General features: G+C 41.4%; 1 protein-coding gene across 1 annotated transcript; it reads left to right on the forward strand.

The window, feature by feature from the left end:
* The first annotated feature begins 580 nt into the window (after positions 1-580).
* LOC132820745 (T-cell immunoreceptor with Ig and ITIM domains-like) lies at positions 581-18,959 on the forward strand. The gene is made up of 6 exons (XM_060833018.1): positions 581-613; positions 843-1,082; positions 1,166-1,513; positions 6,451-6,528; positions 7,151-7,273; positions 17,790-18,959. The coding sequence occupies exons 2-6, from the start codon at positions 1,028-1,030 to the stop codon at positions 17,876-17,878; spliced, it is 693 nt and encodes a 230-aa protein (XP_060689001.1). The 5' UTR covers positions 581-613; positions 843-1,027; the 3' UTR covers positions 17,879-18,959.
* Positions 18,960-23,598: the final 4,639 nt, after the last annotated feature.

A 23,598-nucleotide genomic window follows, 5' to 3' on the forward strand; every position in this document is an offset into this window, starting at 1 on the left:
GTTCCACTTTCTCTTCTAGAGTCTAGTCGACTTACTAGAAATCTCTTTGCATTTACCAATTATCAAATTTGCCCCCCCTCCTTATAAATAATTTCATTCGTCAGTGTGAGTACTTGGAAGTTAATCTACTTGCCCTGAACTTTGATTTAAAAAATGTTTCTAAATTTATCATCCAATGACCGTTTCCACCTCCGCTCGAGTTTGTCAATTGAATTCTTAATGTTTATACGCGATAACCTTTTACAATTTATGAACGATACGGCAATCATTTGAATTCGATGTGACTTCAAATCTTTTTCACGAAATAATTGAACACAATTTTCAGCGCGACAACAGGAATTCCTCTCTCCTGCGCTATTGAACAATAATGGGGGTGGGCTGGGGGGGGGGGGGGAGGAGATCGGTGGAACAATTGAGGCCGTTTCTGTCAATATTCAACTTCCCCCAAAAAACAGATGAGTTGTGATTTCTCTAACGCGGAAGGAATCACCCCAAACTGTTCAGGAGTTTCTTCTGTGTTTGTCAGCAGGGGTCCTCGAATACCTGGCTGGCTGGCTGGTGCAATCTACATCCACACAGGGCAACGGAAAGCGATTGACTCAAACACGAAATGGTGAAAGATCTCAGTATGTATTACATCAAGTAGCCTTTTTTTCCAAAAAAATTAAATTGCGGGCTTTATATTGGGGTCATAATTTTGAACATTTCTTTAAAGCGATGTATGACACAGAAGCAATAATCCAGTAAATAATATCGCCCTTGAAAAAAAACGTACATGAGCTAAAAATTGCCATACAATAAACAGCGAGGTAGGTGATTCATTCGCCTTGATTTTCATACAGTGGCCAACAGCCCTGCTCCATTGCCTACTTACAGCTTTTTCTGAGTGCAGACGGTTTTGACAGTTTGGTTTCGTCGCTCGCCTCTGCTTTTTCCTCCAACCACCACCTGAGCAGAAACGCGAATCGTTTGCAGACACTCGGAGATTAAGAAAGTTGCAGAGGATCCAGGGTTGTTTTCCGGTGAGATGAGCTGGACCCGAGGTTCCCTGATGGCTGTGCTCTCCAGCTGCTGGCTGCAAGGTACATCACGCGGGCACCCCTTGTTTCCACTGAGTCCCACAGGAATGGAGCTGTTCCCTAACCTTGTGCACCATCTCTTTCAGCTGTACTCCATACAGCGGCCGCTGCAGCAAAGCCCAGAGTGGTCAAAGGGAGAGTTAATACCAGCATATTCCTAGAAGTGTCATTCGCCAATATCACTGACCAGGTCGACACGGTAGAGTGGAAGTATGTGAGCCCCAATACCCGACGCTCTATCGTCCAGTTAATATCAGAAGAAGAGAAATGGAATACCCATTGGTTCAGCGGCTACTCACAGCGGGCACGAATCTACCCGAACCATTCCCTCTCCATCCAGAATGTGAGTCTGAATGATTCCGGGACATATTCCTGCACAGTGACAGATTGGAATGGAGACGAGTTCACCGAGGACGTTATCGTGACCGTGATCGGTGAGTGTTGGGTATTCAATATCAGAGACGTTCATGGAATGAATTGCAATGAATGGTTGGCATTGGGAAACAGGATTGTAAGTGGTGGGAGACATTGCGCGCTGCCTGTGCGGGAACTGGAGGACAACGCTTTGACATTTTTTGACGTGTCTTTGCTTGGTAACACTTTCACCTTTAAACAAAACCTAGACAACTCAATAGAGCAGCTCAGATCAGTGTTGTCCCTCATGAAAACTCACTGCTCACATCATTGCATCTGTAAGTGCAGCGGTTGGAGACAGGAGACAGAAAAGCTGTGATTCTCCCCCTCCAGTGTTACTAAAAACCCCATTTACTTGAGTAACTTTGTCCTCGAACCGACTTTACCACATAGACTGTCATCTAGAAATATCAATGATTATTAGCCCACTCTTTCCACATCACGAATCACGATGAAGTGCATCAATTATTGCTTTAGACAAACTGAATTGCAGGGACCAAATAATCCTCAGTACAATCTTTAAACTCCGAGAAGTCTGCTCGACAGAAATCAGGGAGGGTCAAACCATTTTTGTTTCGGTGCTTCTGATTTTGTATAACGAATCCATCAGGTGTGTCTGAGGACCGCCTTGTACAAGCGCCAAAAGAAACTTCCAGGAGTCTACTGCCCTCCAGTTTAAAAGCAGCACAACTAACAAAACCGTAATTTAAAATCCAAATTTAACAAAACAAATGGAGACTCACAAAAAAACCCCATAAAGTTGCGGGATGCTGGAAACCTGAAACGAAACCAGAAATTGCTGGAGAAACTCTGGAGGTGCATGAAACTCATTCTGTGCGAAGACAAAGCAGGACCCATTAAGTTAACTCTGCTTGTCTTCACAGAGCTTCGCCAGTAATTTCTGGGGTTTTCTTTGTTTAAACTGAAGGGAGTCGTTTACAAGTCGATACACCTATCTCAGGATTGGCTTGGGGCACAGATGGAATCAATCGTTGCGGGGGGGGGGGTGAGTTCTGCCAATGGAAAGAGGAAAGCACAATGCAAACAGCAGAAGGATCTGTTCACCGGGCTCAGTGTGCCCTGCAAACGGGACAAAGGGCTCTCGAAGGTTTGCATTAAGATTGAAAAGTGTCTGTCATTGAAGCAAGTGATTCGCGTGAGTCCTTTGAATGTGAATGAGTCATTTCACCTACACCCCCACGTCTGGCTTTCTGAGGGTCGGTACTCTCATAGGCGAAAATTCTCATTGACGCCTCTGAGTTAAAATGCTGAATTCTTTTTTTCTTGTTGTATCTCTTTTCCCCACCCCACCCCACATCTCCTCTTCCTCAAATGTCATCAAACTGCCGTCATTGTTCAGCGTGTGGGCCACAAAGGAACCAGTATCGCTGTAAATCTTGGCGTTTAGCTTTTTGTGTCGCCCTAGTGGTCTGGCAATTATGTAAATTGGAAAATCCCAAGCATTTTCTTAAAGGTTACAAGAGAGTGTTTTCAATCCTGTGAAGGTTATGGTTTTCGGATTGCGCAATCAAAAGACCACTAGAAATTTGATAGAAATGGAGATATTTTGCAGTTTCCTGGAGACGGAGTTGAGTAATTCTAGTGGCTATCTCTCCACATTCACCTCCCTCAACCCCCCGACCCCGCCACTCCCCAGACACAATCACTTTGCCCTAACGAAAGACGGAGCAAACTGGCGGGGAGTCTGATCCACTAATCTGCCGGCGTAGTGGATGCATCAGGTAAACATTCGTTACAATTAGGACAAATATCAATGAGAAAGGGCACCACAGGGAAACTGTATGAATGGCTGCACAGACTGAAGTAGAAAGCAAAGGAAGATGCATTGATCAAAATGTGCAACAGGTTTTCCTCTGTTTTGTCCCACTCTGCCTATCAGTCAATTGGCAACTGTTTGAGAATTTGAATTCAGTTTAAATTAAAAGCGGGCTGTATGTAAATCTGCTGAATTGTTTAAGACAACTCACCTGCTAAAGTTATATCCTTTGGGAAGGGAAGCTGACATCCTGACCAGGTGAACCCCATGCCAACGTGCTGCCTCCTAACTGGTTAATTATTAACAGAGGGTACTTAGTTGTATATGTGTGCCACATACGTCAACTGATGTACCATCACTTTCTCCACACAACGAGGAATGGGCACTACTATATACCAGAGACATTAAATAAAAATAATTGTGACCTTTAGTCAGCTGAAGCTAGGAATTGTGTACAGAACATGCATAGATGTGGATCTTTGGTTCTCATTCCATCTGGAGAGCAACCATATCAAAGTCAATACATTCTCTATCACCTTTCTAATTTGTGAAAGGGAACATGCTGCCAAGTTCACAAACAGGAGTTGTTGTACTCAGAACATTAATCTGTTACCTCTCATCTGTTTCTTTCTCCACAGAAACTACAGAATTGCTGAGTTACTCCGGTCCATTATATTTTTATTTCAAATTTCCAGAATCTGCAATATTTTGGGTTTTTTTAATAAGAAACAGAACTTATGATTTCAAGAATTCTTTATGCTTGCATTATTACTGTATTCTGTTGTGTAAATCTTTTCTCTCTTTAAAATTATTTTGCTTCTCAGATTTAGTGAGGGGCTAGCCTTTTAAGTAGGCCTTCCCAATGTTCTGCATTATTAAATCCAGCAAGATTCATTGTCATTGAGTCCCTACAATGCAAAAATAGACCCTTCAGCCAAACAAGTCCATACTGACCCACCAAAGAGTATCCCACCCAAACCCATTCCCCATTACTCTACATTTATCCCTGACCAATGCACCCAACCTACACATCCCTGAATACTATGGGCAATTTATCATGGCCAATCCACCTAACCTGCACATCTTTGGACTATGGGTGGAAACTGGAGCACCCGAATGAAATCCACACACACACGGGGAGAATGTGCAAACTCCACCAGACAGTCGCCCGAGACTGCAATTGAACCCAGGTCCTTGGTGCTGTGAGCCACCGTGCTGTGATTATGTCTGTGTAGGATCAATGAATAAGGAACTAACAGTATTGGTGCCCCATTTATGTGCAGTATGAAAGGAGCATTTACCATTGCTGTCTGCTCACAGAAAACATTATCAATCTAACTTCTGACTTTTCTGTCATCCTCACTAATTATAAATCCTTATTTTCATTGCTTGGTTCTTGCAGTTTGGATTTGTTTGCATGTGGAGTGTGTCTTATGGATAAAAGCCATGCAACTGCAGTTGTACTCCAAAGGTTTTATAAATTAACAAAGTCAGAGTTGCATTTTGTGAAATTAGTGGGATTATGTCAAAATAAACTATCAGATTTGCAAATTAGTCAAGCATCTTTTTTTCCAAAAATATACATTATCATTACATTTTAAAAATTACTTCAGAAAATACTTAAATTTAAAATTATATAAGATACGATAAAATTCATTTCTTTTCCAGCATGCTCCACCCTTAGCTGTGATAATACAATTGTCATACTCAATATATACAAAACACATCCCTTGTCAGGCATTCATTCTGAAACTAGAACATTTTGAATGGAAAAATTACTGAAAGTGCAATAAATAAACTGTTCACTGTGCACCATTTTTGACTATGAGGTCCCTCAGAACAATTCAATACTCTGGATGTTCACAGGTACTTACTTTCAGACCAAAGGGTTCTACAGTTTCCAACCACTCATTGTACTTCAGCTGAAAAGCTTTAGCAGTGCCTTTTCCTCATTGCACCTCAACAACAGCTGTTCCAAGCTTTAGTGCATTTCACAACACATAGATTTGGATGTTAAAAGGTGCCAGAAAATGCTTTGCAGATCAAAGACATCCTTTCATTTAGTTGACCGTCCTCCAATTGCAATTAGTATTTATGTCAATGCTCTTTCAAGGGAACTGCATGCAGAGCGCAATTTTGCTTCACAGAACAGTTTAAGTTGAACCTCAATTATACAAAAATTCTCTCCAGAGAATTCTGTCTTCTTTGCAAAAGTACTATTCATAGGGAGATGGACAACAGTCTGTTATCCGCCACAACTGCCATGAGGGCAACATGTAAAGGCGTTAAGATTCCAGAAAAGATCCAATGAGAAGGGACTTTCTAACCATCAGCCAAGCTACATCATGATGCTTATCTATAGGTGCTGGCCAGTCCACCAAATTGCATATACAGTCTTATAGGAGCTCTGGTGTACACTACTTGATGCACATGTGATCAAAGGTATTTTTTTTCTGCATAATCTTTCCATAAAGGGCAATTTACACCACAGTCCAATTCCTTGGAGCATTTCACAACAATGTGGCCAGACCAAACATTTCCAGCACTAATTGAATTTCAGAACTTCAAGTCATTGTGAGTGAGTTGATTTTCTTGGTCTGTGGATTGATTGCTAAATCTAATGGGATTGATTAATGGAAAAAACATAAATCATAAATCTGACAGTGGCCAAATCAATGGGAATGGATTGGGTAGCAATAAAAGCAGCATTTCTGGCTGTAAATAACTCCCAAAATCTCATATAAATGCAAAAACTGTGGACACCTGAAATACGAAATAAATACAGTTCCAAAGAAGATTCATACCAGACTTGAAATGTTAACTCTGTTTCTTTCTCCACAGATGCTGCCAGACTGCTGAGTTTCTCCAGCATGCTCCTAGATTATCCCAACTCTCTCCACAAGCCACTAGCTTGACCTTCTGCTGACTCCATAACAAACTTTTAGGACTATGCTCAATTCCTCAGTAGTTTCCACAGTTTCCAATTGCTGTCCAGTCTCAGAGTTTCTTAAGTCATGTCCATCTGGAAGCACAAATACTAACCATTATTAAAAATGGAAATTTCCTACACCATGTGGCAAAATGTCCACCTGATAGTATCCTAATACACATAAACGTGATTTGTAACAAGAGTCAACTCCACTTTTGTTGTTAATTCCTTGTTCACATTGTCATTTTCAGGTGAAATACAGATATATAATGGTTGGAACACAACTGGAGTCTTTAAACTGACTTTCATGAAAGTTAATGAAACCAATGGTAAGAATTCTGTTTGTTCAGCATTCTGATCATTTTGTGAAACTAATGCATAGGATATAAAAACAGAAATAGCAAAGTAAACTTACACCAAAATCCCAAATATAGATTAAAAGTTAATATATTTCTATCAATATTCTGTTCTTTTTTTCCATCATCTTCTAAAAATTATCCCAACTCTTTTAAATCTCTTTATTCACTTGATTGAAATGTGGAGGGAATTGCAGCATTTGACTAAATAAATAATGTTTGTCTCCATTATCTCCTAGTATCATACACAGCCCAAAATAAGTTTTGAGTACATATGTAGGGGGATAATTTGGTGACACACAGTAGGAGTGCTATATTGTTGGTTGTGTATCAATTGAATCTTGGTAGCATGTAACCAGACTTCCATTTTCTTGGTCAAAACAGTAATTGTTGTAGCTAGCATTATAACTTTGTAAAAGTGCTTAATTGAGAATGTATTCATATCATGACAATGCCCAATAAAACTTGGTTATAAAGAAGTAAAGTGCACATCTCCTGCTGCTGTAGATTCTTATTGAATTATGGTCATATTTATTTAAGTAATGTTTAGTCAATCCCACCTGATTTCATCTAACATATTTAATTTACTTTTTAGATTACAAGGTTTTTGAAAATTATGGTTTGATAGCTGCCTTATCTGGAACAGGAGCATTAATCATCATAGCTATTTTGACATGGGCTGTTGTGGGACATTGCAGGAGAAGGTCAAGAAGGCAAGGTAAGTGGAGACAAAATAATAATGGATAGCCATGTGACTGAGAATGCAAAACTAAAAAGGATTCTATGCTAATTACTAATCAGGCACCAATAGGTGACAAAAAATAAACATTGATTAAAATATCTTGTTTAACTAGAGAAAGTAATCTGGAATTAGTAAAATAAATTGAATTTGTTGAATTTAAAAAAAAAGTTGTCTAATACAGTTCAGTGAGGGAACTTGCAATCCCTACCTACTATTTATCACTGCAGCACTGTTGCTCAGTGGTTAGCACTGCAGCCTCGCAGCACCAGGATCCCAGGCTCGATTCCAGCCTTGGACGACTGCCTGTGTGGAGTTTGCATATTCTCCCCATGTCTGCGTGGGTTTCCTCCATGTGCTCCGGTTTCCTCCCACAGTTCAAAATGTGCAGTTCAGGTGAATTGGCCATGCTAAATTGCCCATTGTGTTAGGTACATTAGTCATTAGTCTAATATTAGGTCCATTCGTCAGAGGGAAATGGGTCTGGGTTGGTTACTCTTCGGAGGGCTGGCATGGACTTGGTGGGCCAAAGGGCCTGTTTCCATGCTGTAGGTAATCTAATCTAAAACTATAATACCTTATCAATGTGCTTTAACTCTTACATGCCCACAAAAGTGATTCAGTTGTACCAAAATATGACACAAGTCAAAAAGAAAACTCCTCACAAACTCCAACATCACTTAAGAACAATGATATGTGTGCAATAAATGTTGTTCTTGTCCATAACCAAGAATTAACTTAAAGAAAAAATAGCCAAGTATTGTTAATAATGACAATGTAAAATTGATTTCTAAAAACAATTTCCACTCTGCAATTTAGTCATGAAATGTGGTTACTTATTAAACAATTGATATGTCAGTACAGATTTACTGAAAGGCAATGATTGATGAGGAAAAATGTTTCAAAGTCTTTGTAAATTTCTGTCTGGATTCTCTTTCAAGTTTGCTCTCAGTTAGTGGGAGATCTGTGGGAAGGCAAAGTTATTTTTCTCTTCAAGAAGAATGATGATGTTAATGTGAGATATGAATAAATTATCTGTCAGGCAAGGAGAAGAAAATCTTGATCAATGAAAGGAATTTTAAGGAAGAAAGGAAAATGGAGAAGTTTAAATCACTTACTAACATATGAAACAATAAGCTTAATTAAAGAGGATACATTTCAGGATCAGATGAATTATAAAGTTAATAACTTTCTGAAAGTTAAGTTCACTGGTGATTGCACAGAGGTACTAAAAACAGTTTTTAAAAAAATGATTAACTTCAGTGTATTTGCTAGTTGAGACTGCCAAACCTCCTTTCACTCAGGATCCTTACAGGATTTTTGCTCCACTCAGTAAACTTACTCATAATCACCGATGATCTTAACAATTTTGGAAAATGAAACTTAAGATGTCACTGAACTTTTCCATAGAAAAAAAAATCACAATATAACATTCCATTGTATTGATCGTAACTAATCCTGTGTAATTATTATCATTGTTATATAATAGTAATGTAGTAAAAATAACCATACATCAAGTAATATGTTGTGAACTTTTGTCGTCAAATTTTCCTGTTATGTCACTCATCAAACTGGTTGTTTTAAGGCTTTGGAAAATGCAGAACATATCAGAGACCACAACCACAGACACCTCTAGGGCTGATAAACCACAAACATTGCACTCCAATCTTTTGCTGAATGCTGATAACACAAATAAGTAAACTGGTTTGCATACATGGAAACAGTATAGCAATTGATGGGTTGATGGGCCAAGGAGTGGCAGATGGAGTTTAATTGGATAAATGTGAGGTGTGATATTTTGGTAAAACACAATAGGACAGGACTTATACATTTAATGGATGAGTGGTGCTGGAAGAGCACAACAGTTCAGGCAGCATCCAAGGAGCAGCAAAATCGACGTTTCGGGCAAAAGCCCTTCATCAGGAATAAAGCATGGAGAGATAAGCTAGAGGAGAGTGGGGGTGGGGAGAAAGTAGCATAGAGTACAATGGGTGAGTGGGGGAGTGGATGAAGGTGATAGGTCAGGGAGGAGAGGGTGGAGTGGACAGGTGGAAAAGGAGATAGGCATGTAGGACAAGTCCGGACAAGTCATGGGGACAGTGCTGAGCTGGAAGTTTGGAACGAGGGTGAGGTGGGGGAAGGGGAAATGAGGAAACTGTTGAAGTCTACATTGATGCCCTGGGGTTGAAGTGTTCCAAGGTGAAGATGAGGCATTCTTCCTCCAGGTGGTGAGGGAGCGGCGGTGAAGGAGGCCCAGGATCTCCATGTCCTTGGCAGAGTGGGAGGGGGAATTGAAATGTTGGGCCACAGGGCGGTGTGGTAAATTGGTGCAAGTGTCCCGGAGATGTTCTCGAAAGCACTCTGCTAGGAGGCGCCCAGTCTCCTCAATGTCGAGGAGACCACATCCGGAGCAACGGATACAATAAATTATATTATTGGATGTGCAGGTAAAACTTTGATGGATATGGAAGGCTCCTTTAGGGCCCTGGATAGGGGTGAGAGAGGAGGTGTGGGCACAGGTTTTACAGTTCCTGCAGTGGCAGGGGAAAGTGCCAGGATGGGAGGGTGGGTTGCAGGGGGGCGTGGACCTGACCAGGTAGTCACGGAGGGAACGGTCTTTGCGGAAGGCGGAAATGGGTGGGGAGGGAAATATATCTGTGGCGGTGGGGTCTTTTTGGAGGTGGCGGAAATGTCGGCGGATGATTTGGTTTATGCGAAGGTTTGTAGGGTGGAAGGTGAGCACCACGGGCGTTCTGCCCTTGTTACAGTTGGAGGGGTGGGGTCTGAGGGTGGATGTGCGGGATGTGGATGAGATGCATTGGAGGGCCTAGGCCTCCTTCACCACTGCTCCCTAACCACCTGGAGGAAGAACGCCTCATCTTCACCTCGGAACACTACAACCCCAGCTCATCAATGTGGACTTCAACAGTTTCCTCATTTCCCCTTCCCGCACCTCACCCTAGTTCCAAACTTCCAGCTCAGCACTGTCCCCATGACTTGTCTGGACTTGTCCTACCTGCCTATCTCCTTTTCCACCTATCCACTCCACCCTCTCCTCCCTGATCTATCACCTTTATCCCCTCCCCCACTCACCCATTGTACTCTATGCTACTTTCTCCCCACCCCCACCCTCCTCTAGCGTATCTCCATGCTTCAGGCTCACTGCCTTTATTCCTGATGAAGGGCTTTTGCCCGAAACGTCGATTTCGCTGCACTTTGGATGCTGCCTGAACTGGTGTGCTCTTCCAGCACCACTCGTCCAGAATCTGGTTTCCAGCATCTGCAGTCATTGTTTTTACCTTATACATTTAATGGTTGGGTCCTGAGGAATGTTGCCGAACAAAGAGAGCATGGGATGCAGGTTCATAGTTCCTTAAAGGTGGTTGGGTATAGGGTAAAAAATGAGGTCTGCAGATGCTGGAGATCACAGCTGAAAATGTGTTGCTGGTTAAAGCACAGCAGGTTAGGCAGCATCCAAGGAATAGGAAATTCGACGTTTCGGGCATAAGCCCTTCATCAGGTTGGATATAGGAGTTAGGATGTCATGTTATGACTGTACAGGACATTGATTAGGCCACTTTTGGAATACTGCATGCAATTCTAGTCTCCTTCCTTTCAGAAAGATGTTGTGAAATTTGAAAGGGTTCAGAAAAGATTTACAAGGATGTTGCCTGAGTAGGAGGATTTGAGCTATAGGAAGAGGCTGAACAGGCTGGACTGTTTTCCCTGGAGCATCGGAGGCTGAGGGGTGACCTTACAGAAGTTTATAAAATCATGAGGGGCATGGATAGGGTGAACAGCCAAAGTCTTTTCCCAAGGGCACAGAAGTCCAGAACTAGTGGGCACAGGTTTAAGGTGAGACGGGAAAGATTTAAAAACGATCTAAGGGGCAACTTTTTCAGGCTGAGGATGGTGCATGTATGGAATAAACTGCCAGAGGAAATGATAAGGGCTGGGACAACTAGAACATTTAAAAGGTATCTGGACAAGGATACAAATATGAAGGGTATAGAGGGATATGGCTAAATGCTGGCAAATAGGAATGGATTAATTTTGGATATCTGGTGGGCATAGATAAGTTGGACCGAAGGGTCTGTAAACTCTATGACTTTATGATTACCTTAAAGTCCGTAAAATGTAAAAAATGGTGTGCATCATAACAAGTCACCCACAAACAACTCGTACTGAGAGTGCAAATTAATTCATTTTATCATTGTTTGCATCAACAAATGTCATGTAAGCACACAAGCGACTTCATTACAAAATAAACCATTCTGAAACAATGCCCTTTATTTTCTTGTAGTAAGTTATACCATATAATGCATGGGCATAGATAAAGCACGATTGATGTTGAAATAAAAGTGAAACATGCTGGAAATCCTCAACGGGCTAGGTCACACCTGGAAAGGAAACAGAACTATTTTTTTGTGTTGATTCATTTTCTTTATTCAACCAAAGATATAACAGTCAGTATTAAAGTAAAGTATAAATCTAAAGTGTAATAGTTTTTAAAAATTCTAAGATTTCAAGAATTAAGATATAATATTTCAAAATCAAAATCTTAAGATATGTTCGGATGCATTGGTGGAATTTTAACTTCACAAAATGCATGGTTTTAGAGTCATGGAGTCATAGAGATGTATAGCATGGAGAAAGACCCTTTGGTCCAACCCGTCCATGCTTACCAGATATCCCAACCCAATCTAATCCCACCTACCAGCATCCGACTCATATCCCTCCAAACCCTTCCTATTCATATAATCATCCACATCCTTGTAAATCTTTTCTGAATCCTTTCAAGTTTCACAACGTCCTTCCAATAGGAAGGAGACCAGAATTGCATGCAATATTCCAACAGTGGCCTAACCAATGTCCTGTACAGCCACAACATGACCTCCCAACTCCTGTACTCAATACACTGACCAATAAAAGAAAGCATACCAAACTCCTTCACTATCCTATCTACCTGCAACTCCACTTTCAAGGAGCTATGAAACTGCACTCCAAGGTCTCTTGTTCAGCAACAGTCCCAAGGACCTTACCATTAAGTGTATAAATCCTGCTAAGGTTTGCTTTCCTAAAATGCAGCACCTCGCATTTATCTGAATTAAACTCCATCTGCCACTTCTCAGCCCATTGGCCCATCTGGTCAAGATCCTGTTGTAATCTGAGGTAACCCTCTTCACTGTCCACTACACCTCCAATTTTGGTGTCATCTGCAAACTTAGTGACTGTACCATTTATGTAAATGACAAAAAGTAGAGGATCCAGCACCGATCCTTGTGGCACTCCAATGGTCACTGGCCTCTAGTCTGAAAAACAACCCTCCATCACCACCCTCTGTCTTCTACATTTGAGCCAGTTCTGTATCCAAATGGTTAGTTCTCCCTGTAATCCATGAGATCTAACATTGCTCATCAGTCTCCCCTGGGAACCTTGTTGGGTGCCTTATTGAAGCCCATATAGATCACATCTACTGCTCTGCCCTCATCAATCCTCTTTGTTACTTCTTCAAAAAACTCAATCAAGTTTGTGAGACATGATTTCCCATGCACAAAGCCATGTTGACTATTCCTAATTAGTGCTTGCTTTCCAAATCCACGTACATCCTGTCCCTCAGGATTCCCTCTAATAACTTGCCCACCACCAACATCAGGGTCATTGGTCTATAGTTCCCTGGCTTGTTCTTACCATCCTTCTTAAACAGTGGCACCACGTTAGCCAACCTCCAGTCTTCTGGCACCTCACCTGTGACTATCGATGATACAAACATCCCAACAAGAGGCCCAGCAATCATTTTGCTAGCTCCCCACAGAGTTCTCAGGTACACCTGATCAGGTCCTGGGGATTTATCCACTTTTATGTGTTTCAAGACATCCAGCACTTCCTCCTCTGTCACATGGACATTTTTCAAGTTGTCACATCTATTTTCCTACAGTCTATATCTTCCATATCCTTTTCCATAGTAAATACTGATGCAAAATACTCGTTTAGTATCTGCCCCATCTCCTGCGGCTTCACACAAAGGCTGCCTTGCTGATCTTTGAGGGCCTCCTTCACCGCCGCTCCCTCACCACCAGACGCCTGGAGGAAGAACGCCTCATCTTCCACCTCGGAACACTTCAACCCCAGGGCATCAATGTGGACTTCAACAGTTTCCTCATTTCCCCTTCCCCCACCTCACCCTAGTTCCAAACTTCCAGCTCAGCACTGTCCCCATGACTTGCCCGGACTTGTCCGACATGCCTATCTCCTTTTCCACCTATCCACTCCACCCTCTCCTCCCTGACCTATCACCTTCATCCCCTCCCCCAACTCACCTATTGTATTCTATGCTACTTTTACCCCACCCCCACCCTCCTCTAGCTTATCTCTCCACGCTTCAGGCTCTCTGCCTTTATTCCTGATGAAGGACTTTTGCCCGAAACGTCGATTTTGCTGCTCCTTGGATGTTGCCTGAACTGCTGTGCTTTTCCAGCACCACTAATCCACTAATCTTTAATGGGCCCTATTCTCTCCCTAGTTACCCTTTTGTCCTTAATGTATTTGTAAAAACCCTTTGGATTCTCCTTAATTCTATTTCCCAAAGCTATCTCATGTCCCCTTTTTGCCCTCCTGATTTCCCTCTTAAGTATACTCCTACTGCCTTATACTCTTCTAAGAATTCACTCGATCTATCCTATCTATACCTTACAAATGTTTCCTTCTTTTTCTTAACCAAACCCTCAATTTCTCTAGTCATCCAGGATTCCCCATAACTACCAGCCTTTCCTTTCACCCTAACAGGAATATACTTTCTCTGTATTCTCATTATCTCATTTCTGAATCCTTCTCATTTTCCAGCTGTCCATTTACCTGCGAACATCTGCCCCCGAACAGCTTTTGAAAGTTCTTGCCTAATGCCATCAAAATTGGCTTTTCGCCAATTTAGACCTTCAACTTTTAGATCTGGTCTATCCTTTTCCATCACTATCTTAAACCTAACAGAATTATGGTCGCTGGCCCCAAAATGCTCCCCCACTGACACCTCAGTCACCTGCCCTGCCTTATTTCCCAAGAGTAGGTCAAGTTTTGCACCTTCTCTAGTAGGTACATCCACATACTGAATCAGAAAATTTCTTGTACATACTTAACAAATTCTTATCCATCTAAGCCTTTAACACTATGGTAATCCCAGTCTATGTTTGGAAAGTTAAAATCTCTTACCATAACCACTCTATTATTTTGATGGAGGTTGGAGGTTAAAGTGTTAAAAATTTGAATTCTGAGACATCCTTTCTACCAACCCATCCAATCCTATGCCATCTAAGCGATGGTTCAGATGGGACTCTGAAATTGCAAATTCCACTGGGCAATTACCCCTATATCTGGAGTTCTCCATAAGACAATAATACATAATAGCAGAAGTTAGGCCACTCAGCCCATTTAATCTGCTCTGCTATTTAATCATGGGTGACAAGTTTCTCAATCATATTCTCCTGCTTTCTCCCTGTAACCCTTGATGCCCTTGACACTCAAAAACCTATCTACCTCAGTCTTAAATTTACTCAGTGATGAGGCCTCACAGCCATCTATGGCAATGAATTCCATAGATTCACCACTCTCTGTCTGAAGATGTTCCTCCTTATCTCCATTCTAAAAGGTCTTCCCTTAACTCTAAGGCTATGCCATCAGTTCCTAGTCTCTCCTACCAATGGGAAACATCTTCCCAACATCTACTCTGTCCAGGCCATTCAGTATTCTATTTGTTTCAATTCGAGCCACACTCATCCTTCTATCGAGTATAGATCCAGTTCCTCATATGTTAAACTTTTCATTCCTGGGACCATTCTTGTGAATCTCCTCTGAACACACGCTCGGGTCAGTGCATCCTTCCTGAGATATGGGGCCCAAAACTGTGCATAATACCCCAAATATGGTCTGGAACCTCAGAAAAACATTGCTGCTTTTATATTCAAGTTCTTTCAAAATAAATGCCAACATTGCATTTGCCTTCCTTACAACTGACTCAACCTGCAAGTTTACCTTGAGAGAATCCAGGGCTTCCTAGATTAGAGTGGTGCTGGAAAAGCACAGCAGTTCAGGCAGCATCCGAGGAGCAGTAAAATCGACGTTTCGGGCAAAAGCCCTTCATCAGGAATACAGGCAGAGAGCCTGAAGGGTGGAGAGATAAGTGAGAGGAGGCAGGGCATAGGAAATGACCTGGGAGTTGCAGTGGGAGAGGGACTCCCTGAGATTCTTGTAGAGAGAGGAAGAAAACTTCTTCAAGACAGGCATCCTTGCAAGAGGATTCGCAGTAGGGTTAAAATCAACTAGGTAAAAACTATGACTGCAGATGCTGGAAACCAGAGTCTAGATTAGAGTGGTGCTGGAAAAGCCCAGCAGTTCAGGCAGCATCCGAGGAGCAGTGAAATCGGCGTTTTGGGCAAAAGCCCTTCATCAGGAATATAGGCAGAGAGCCTGAAGGGTGTACACATACTCAGTGACGAGACTTGTGGGCGGCACGGTGGCACAGTGGTTAGCACTGCTGTCTCACAGCGCCTGAGACCCGGGTTCAATTCCCGACTCAGGCGACTGACTGTGTGGAGTTTGCACGTTCTCCCCGTGTCTGCGTGGGTTTCCTCCGGGTGCTCCGGTTTTCTCCCACAGTCCAAAGATGTGCGGGTCAGGTGAATTGGCCATGCTAAATTGCCCGTAGTGTTAGGTAAGGGGTAAATGTAGGGGTATGGGTGGGTTGCGCTTCGGCGGGTCGGTGTGGACTTGTTGGGCCGAAGGGCCTGTTTCCACACTGTAAGTAATCTAATCTAATCTACCTCACAGCCATCTATGGCAATGAATTCCATAGATTCACCACTCTCTGAAGATGTTTCTCCTTATCTCCATTCTAAAAGGTCTTCCCTTAACTCTAAAGCTATGCTCTCACTCCCTCCACCAAAATTAACGTGAACCCAAAGACCCAACATCCCTCCTTCTTCCACACTGGACCTGAAACCACTTTCTGCTGGACCCAATATCTCCTATCCACCCAAACCTACCCAAAACACTCCATCACCTATCCTGTGGAAAAGCAAGCCATGACTTTCCTATAAAGATAGGCTTTGAAAATCAAATTGGCACATATATCGACTTTGGAAATTATGTCTTATCTATTCTCATTGACTTCAAAGACCACAGTGGTTTGTAAAGGCAATCAGTGATATACCCACAAGTAGATTCTCTGCTATCTTCATTGATATAGTCAGAAGCTGTTATCATTTTTACCAACAACGTGATGCAGTATGTTTCACACCCACCAACCCACACCATCCACCAACCCCAACCATCCGGAAAAATACACATTATAAATCATAACTTCAAAACAATTGTGGATGGCAGTTGCCTTCCTGTAGCTTTCACAGTGTGAAATTTGTCCAGATATCACTGTACCAAAATTTCAGACCATGTTATCATTGCAGTGGAAATTTGCAGGTCGAAAAAAATACAATTGGCTTTGGAAAAACTGTTGTGACAGAACTTGATTGGCAATGTGTAATTAAACTTCTTTAGGTACAGCCAGTCTGCCGTTATACAGCTGGCAAATATTGTGAAACCAATAAACATGTAACGCACAGCTGTCAAACCCCAGATATGGCTGATGATCTGGAGTTGTGTTACTGCATGTTTGAATGCTCATTTTTAACATTGGGAAAAGTGCAGGAGAGACAGTTTTAAGTGAAATACATTATATACTTACACTTGAAAAATATATCAGCATTTTGTAAACGAAATTGCAATGTTATGCAAAGGTTATGCAACTCTTGCTGTGAACTTTAAATGGTGTGAGATTTCCTGCCAGACAGTTTCTCACACCTCCGAACTTCATTGGTCTCAGGAGTCAAATCAGGAAAGCACTTCCAAGTTACACCACTATTTTCATATTGATACCTCCTCATTTCAAAGTGAAAGTGATGGCATATATTAAAACAAGATTAAACTGAGACATCAGCCTCAATTGTAATTTGCCAATCTTGCACCCCACCCCCTGATAAGCAGGAAAGGAGAATGAATTCTACATGTAGATACAGAATGACATGTACTGAAACAGGAGATGCATTTAGAATAGTTATTGGTAACATGCTTCTCTTGCAGTTAATCAGGTGCCCTTTTATTTCAAAGGCTGGTGGATGCTTTTTTAAGATCACCGATTACATCAAAAGCAATATTTTTGGAGGCCTCCTGTTAACCCTCTCAGATAAGACCATGCAGAAGTCTTAGAGAAGAGGAGCATAAAAGAAGTACATAACAATGGAGGAAAACAGATAAGATTTGACAGTCTCACTACTTTGTACTTAATTATTATAGATACAAATCAATGTCCTGAATCTCCCTGTTGAGTAGAAAGCACATATGACATCTTGCAGTTCAAATTTAGTGTGCAATCATTTGTAAATATGATTGTTGCTCTATTTCTCTAAGGAACACTCACCATAATCATATTTTATTTTTATCTCGACAGATAAAACAACGAAGGATAAACAATCTCATAAAGATGGAAACAATGAAAGTGAGGACATCTATGAAAATATGGGCAGGGTACCACAATAAATGTGGTCGTAGACACAAGACATTTAAAAACTGTCATGACCTCAGTTGTGCCAAAGTGATCAATTATTTTATCCCTTTGATCAATAGAGGAACACAAGTTCTTAATGTTTTTCTAAATACTCCTGCTTTAAGTCTGGTGAGAATGTAGGTAAGCCTACAAACTAAGTTGATAGGACTGGTGGTGCCATATCTCAGGAATTCAGGTAGCCCTGGTTTGGTGTGAAGCTTCTGTCTTATGTGAACAAAGACACTGGCATAGAGACAGTGAGCATTCCACTCATTTGTTCTTGTAACTCTGGCCTTTGAGAAACATAGTCCCTCTTTGGAAGCCAGGGTGCCAAGAAGTTTGAGGCATGTGATTTTTGATGTATTTAAATGCCTTTTTTGGGAGGGCAAACAGCTCAGGCACCAAGGTTTCAATTTCCAGTCCCTTCTAATAGCCTGAGATGTATTCCTGGAGGTACTCCTTTCGACTTTGTAGTTGATGCATCTTTGCAGTGACTCCTTACAATGCAATAGCATCTGGGTCAGAGAAGCAGCAGTGAACATCCTCCTGGCATAACTGTCAATAATGCCAATTGATCATTTCAGCATTTAAACATGCAATTTGGCCTCCAGTTTTGTATGTTGTCCAGATGTATTTGAACTGGCTCATTTGTTGTTTTATTAACCATTGAATCATAGAATTCGGCAGTATGGAAGGAAGAGTCCATCATGCTCATCTACTCAAAGAGGTTCCACTCGCTTGCTCTCTTCCCATATCCTAGTACTTCCTCTTAAAAGATAATGTACACCTAGTTCCTAATATGAGTAGAATATCTAACAATTCTCCATTAAAAATCCTAATCTTCAAAATTTTGAACACCTGTTCACGTCCCTCTTTATCTTTCTTCCACTAATTAGAAAAGCCCAGTTTCTCAAGCTTTGTATTACTTTGTTACCTGAATGAACCTTCTTGGAAATGGAAATTGGAGACAATATTCTGTAGCCTAACCAATGATTCAGGTAGTGATACCTCTTTGTTTATGTACTATGTTTGAAATTGCAAAACCTGAGATACCAAATGTTTATTTGATGATAAAATGGCCAATTTGATCTTCCATTTTAAATGATCTGTAAAACTGTTCATTTAGCGTTAATGCTTTAGCATTTTTTTTTGTCATTTTTATGTTTATAATCCACTTTTTTTCTTCAAAAATGTATCACTTTATATTTTGCCCTCTTATATTTCGTGCAACCTGTCTCTGGCCAATTTAAAAATCATTGGCCTTTGAAATTACAAACGTTGCAAATTTCCTCAGAATGGCTCACACTTCACTCAAAATGTACCAAAACCCTACACTGTACTTAACCAGGTGTCAAGACCCTGACTCCTGGCTAAAAGGTTGCGGAGATCTTGTTCACAAACCTGCCAATCACACCAAACCAAATAATTTAACACTGGAAGACATCTGTCCATGTCTGGAGGTGAAGTCCTGCCTTGGAGATCTCTTGGCAAATGGATGACGAGCAGCACCAAGACCCAGAAGCAGTGGGTGGGCGTGGTGTTCACTGTTAGGACCACAGCAAATCCTAACAAAGAGGAGCCCAGACTTAGAGTTAAGCCCAGAGTAATATTGAGGCCAGGTGGCAGATGCCTTGAAGGGGATGAGAACAGGGTTTGAAAGTCCAGGGGAGTGGGCGAGGAGAGAATTATGAACTTCGGTGTTGGGTGAGGGGTTCTGTCGTGCCTTTAATGGGCTCAATGATGGGGACCCACTAACTAGGTTCAGCTCCCTCCCATCTTTGCCTCACACCAACCCACACAGTGCTGGGGGATTCCAATGTGGACTACCCCTGTCACAGGTAATAAATGAGAGTGTCCTCCCCACCTCATGAGTCCTCCATGGTGAGTGGCTGTCCAATATCCATTCCACCTTTCATTAACTTTCACACAGGTCAGAGGCAAGCAGACAGATGGTGCAAAAGCCAAACTGTGAATTTTACATACTACCCAACTTCAAATTTTCCAATAAGAAAGTGTATAATCTAAACCCTAACCTTTGTGTTTAAATAGATATGCCAGTGCAATTACAACAGCAGAGCAAGATCAATATTGAGGAAATTCCCAGCGATATTTCAGTTGCTCCCTATTTACTTTGCTTCTGTAAATTTCTAAACTGTGCCCCAATGTTAAAGTACCGACATAGATTTTTTAGTAACTGGGGACAAAATGTCGATTAACAAAAAAAAAATGAAGACAGTGTTCTTATAAAGTATTGTTAGGGAATGAACATTACTCTTCTTTAAGCAAATCCTTCATTTGCTGTTCTTTTTGTCAAATTAATAATGCAGCTTTTCAGTTTTCCCTGTCCTGAGAATCTTTCCTGCTGTTTTAATTCTTAAGTACTACAACAAAGATGTATATTTGCTTGTACTCAAGATTTAACTTAGTGTTTCTAACATTACAAAATGTGTGCACTGAAATTAGCATTATTTACTACTTAATCAGTCTTGTTCATTGATGGGTTTAATTCATAGATGGTTAGGTTGTAACAGGCCGAATGCAAGGTGCAGTCTGAGATAATAATGTTGATTAATCGATGCTGTTCAGTTTTTTTGATGAGAAGACAAGACTGATGATCCAGAATGACAATCATAACTTCTCAAACACAGAATTATCCTGAAAGTTTACGCATAGTATTCTGACTGTAGAATGTGAATGAATCTCACAGACAATTAATGGTCTGGGTGTGTGTTTTTTTAAGTGACTAGAAACTTGTCAAAGGTGATTGAGTGAGAATGGTTTTCTAGGAAACAGACACTGACCTATGGACAATCATTAGCAAGCAAGTGTGTGGCATCTTTATTGTTTATATAATCAAATAGGAGAGGGGAATATATATCTTTGCTAAACTGTATAATATTTGTTTATTTTTCTTGTGTAAATAAAAGTCATTATTGGTTCAAGGCCCATTACTCTGTCTTTCAATGAATCTTCAATGAGTCCAAAGATGTGCCTGTTAGATGGATTGATCATGCTAAATTGCCCATAGTGTCCGGGGATCTGTATGTTAGCAATGGGAAATGCAGGGTGACAGGGATGGTGGAGGGGGGCTGAGTCTGGATGGGATGCTGTTTAAAGAGTTGGTGTGGACTTGTTGGGCTGAATGGCCTGTTCCAACACTGTAGGAATTCAATTCTTTCAGTGAGAGAGAGAAAGTTGATTCATGAAGTAGCATTAGTGAATGCCAAGCTGCAAGTGGACAGAGCAACGATTCACTTTTACAGTCTGGTAGTTCTTGCTATCAATTAATGTTGAACAAAAAGATACACTTCAGATGATAGGAGATTTAAAATTTATTTTAGAAGTAGCTAAATGGCTGTGTCTTCCTTCAACAGGGACGGCAACACCTATGTAATCACTCACAACAAGATTTGGAGATGCCGGTGTTGGACTGGGGTGGACAAAGTTAAAAGTAACACAACACCAGGTTATAATCCAACAGGTTTAATTGGAAGCACTAGCTTTCAGAGCGCTGCCCCTTCATCAGGTAGTTGTGGAGTATAAGATCATATGACACAGAATTCAGAGCAAAAAAGTACAGTGTGATGTCACTGAAATGGCACATTGAAAACAAAAACGGATCGTTGGTTAAGTCTTTCAGCTTTTAGAATAACCATATTAGTTTCAGTTCTTTAATAAGTGAATTCCAGAACTTTATTAAAGTTACATTCAACATTCAAACATTGGGACGCAGACAGACTTTAATCTCACACCTTCAAGGCAGTATCTGAGCTGTGATACCACCTATTGTTGAAGCTAATTTGAGAATGTCATGGAGTCACAGAGATGCACAGCATGGAAACAGACCCTTCAGTCCAACCCGTCCATGCCAACCAGATATCCCAACCCAATCTAGTCCCACATGCCAGCACCCGGCCCATATCCCTCCAAACCCTTCCTATTCACATCCCCATCCAGATGCCTTTTAAATCTTGTAATTATACCAGCCTTCACCACTTACTCTGGAGCTCATTCCATACACGTACTCTGCATGAACACATTGCCCCTTAGATCTCTTTTATATCTTTCCCCTCTCACCTTAAACCTATGCCCTCTAGTTCTGGACTCTCCGACCCCAGTGAAAAGGCCTTGTCTATTTATCCTATCCATGCCCCGTATGATTTTATAAACCTCTATAAGGTCACCCCTCAGCTTCCAATGCTCCAGGGAAACAGGCTCAGCCTATAGCTCAAATCCTCCAACCCAGGCAACATCCTTGTAAATCTTTTCTGAACCCTTCCAAGTTTCACAACATCCTTCCAATAGGAAGGAGACCAGAATTGCATGCAATACTCCAACAGTGGCCTAACCAATGTCCTGTATAGCCGCAACATAACCTCCGAACTCTTATACTCAATGCTCTGACTAATATAGGAAAGCATATCAAATGCCTCCTTCGCTCTCCTATCTACCTGTGAATCCACTTCCAAGGAGCTATGAACCTGCACTCCAAGGTCTCTTTGTTCAGCAACACTCCCTAGGACCTTACCATTAAGTGGATAAGTCCTGCTAAGATTTGCTTTCCCAAAATGCAGCACCTCGTATTTATTTAAATTAAACTCCATCTGCCACTCTTCAGCCCATTGGCCCATCTGGTCAAGATCCTGTTGTAATCTGAGGTAATCTTCTTTCCTGTCTACTACACCTCCAATTTTGGTGTCATCTGCAAACTTACTAACTATACCTCCAAATCATTTATGCAAATGACAAAAAGTAGAGGGCCCAGCACCGATCCTTGTGGCACTCCACTGGTCACAGACCTCCAGTCGGAAAAACAACCCTCCAACACCCATTCTCTGTCATCTATCTTTGAGCCAGTTCTGTATCCAAATGGCTAGTTCTCCCTGTATTCCATGAAATCTAACCTTGCTAACCAGTCTCCCCTGGGGAACCTTGTCGGACGTCTTACTGAAGTCCATATAGATCACATCTACTGCTCTGCCCTCATCAATCCTCTTTGTTACTTATTCAAAAAAACTCAGTCAAGTTTATGAGACATGATTTGCCATGCTCAAAGCCATGTTAACTGTCCCTAATCAGTCCTTGCCTTTCCAAATCCACATACATTCCTGTTCCTCAGGATTCCCTCCAACAATTTGCCCACCACAAACATCAGGTTCACTGGTCTATAGTTCCTTGGCTTGTCTTTACCACTCTTCTTAAACAGTGGCACCATGTTAGTCAACCTCCAGTCTTCCAGTACCTCACCTGTGACTATTGATGATACAAATATCTCAGCAAGAGGCCCAGCAATCATTTCCCTAGCTTCCCGCAGTGTTCTAGGGTACACCTGAAAGGTCCTGGGGATTTATCCACTTTTATGTGTTTCAAGACATCCAGCACTTCCTCCTGTGTAACATGGACATTTTTTCAAGATGTCACCATCTATTTCCCTACATTCTATATCTTCCGTGTCCTTTTCCACAGTAAACACTGATGCAAAATACTCATTTAGTACCTCCCCCATTTTCTGAGGTTCCACACAAAGGCCGCCTTGTTGATCTTTGAGGGGCCCTATTCTCTCCCTTATTACCCTTTTGTCCTTAATGTATTTGTAAAAATCCTTTGGATTCTCCTTAATTCTATTTGCCAAAGCTATCTCATGTCACATTTTTGCCCTCATGATTTCCCTCTTAAGTATACTCCTACTGCCTTTATACTCTTCTAAGGATTC

Source organism: Hemiscyllium ocellatum, chromosome 12 (assembly GCF_020745735.1).
Source record: "Hemiscyllium ocellatum isolate sHemOce1 chromosome 12, sHemOce1.pat.X.cur, whole genome shotgun sequence".
Taxonomy (NCBI): domain Eukaryota; kingdom Metazoa; phylum Chordata; class Chondrichthyes; order Orectolobiformes; family Hemiscylliidae; genus Hemiscyllium; species Hemiscyllium ocellatum.

What these genes read in the sequence shown, in the direction of transcription:
- LOC132820745 (XM_060833018.1), top strand. Translation starts at nt 1,028, where the DNA reads ATGAGCTGGACCCGAGGTTCCCTGATGGCTGTGCTCTCCAGCTGCTGG. An exon ending in GAAAGTTAATGAAACCAATG is followed by an intron (nt 6,529 to 7,150) that starts GTAAGAATTCTG and finishes TTTACTTTTTAG; the next exon opens with ATTACAAGGTTTTTGAAAAT. An exon ending in GAGAAGGTCAAGAAGGCAAG is followed by an intron (nt 7,274 to 17,789) that starts GTAAGTGGAGAC and finishes TTATCTCGACAG; the next exon opens with ATAAAACAACGAAGGATAAA.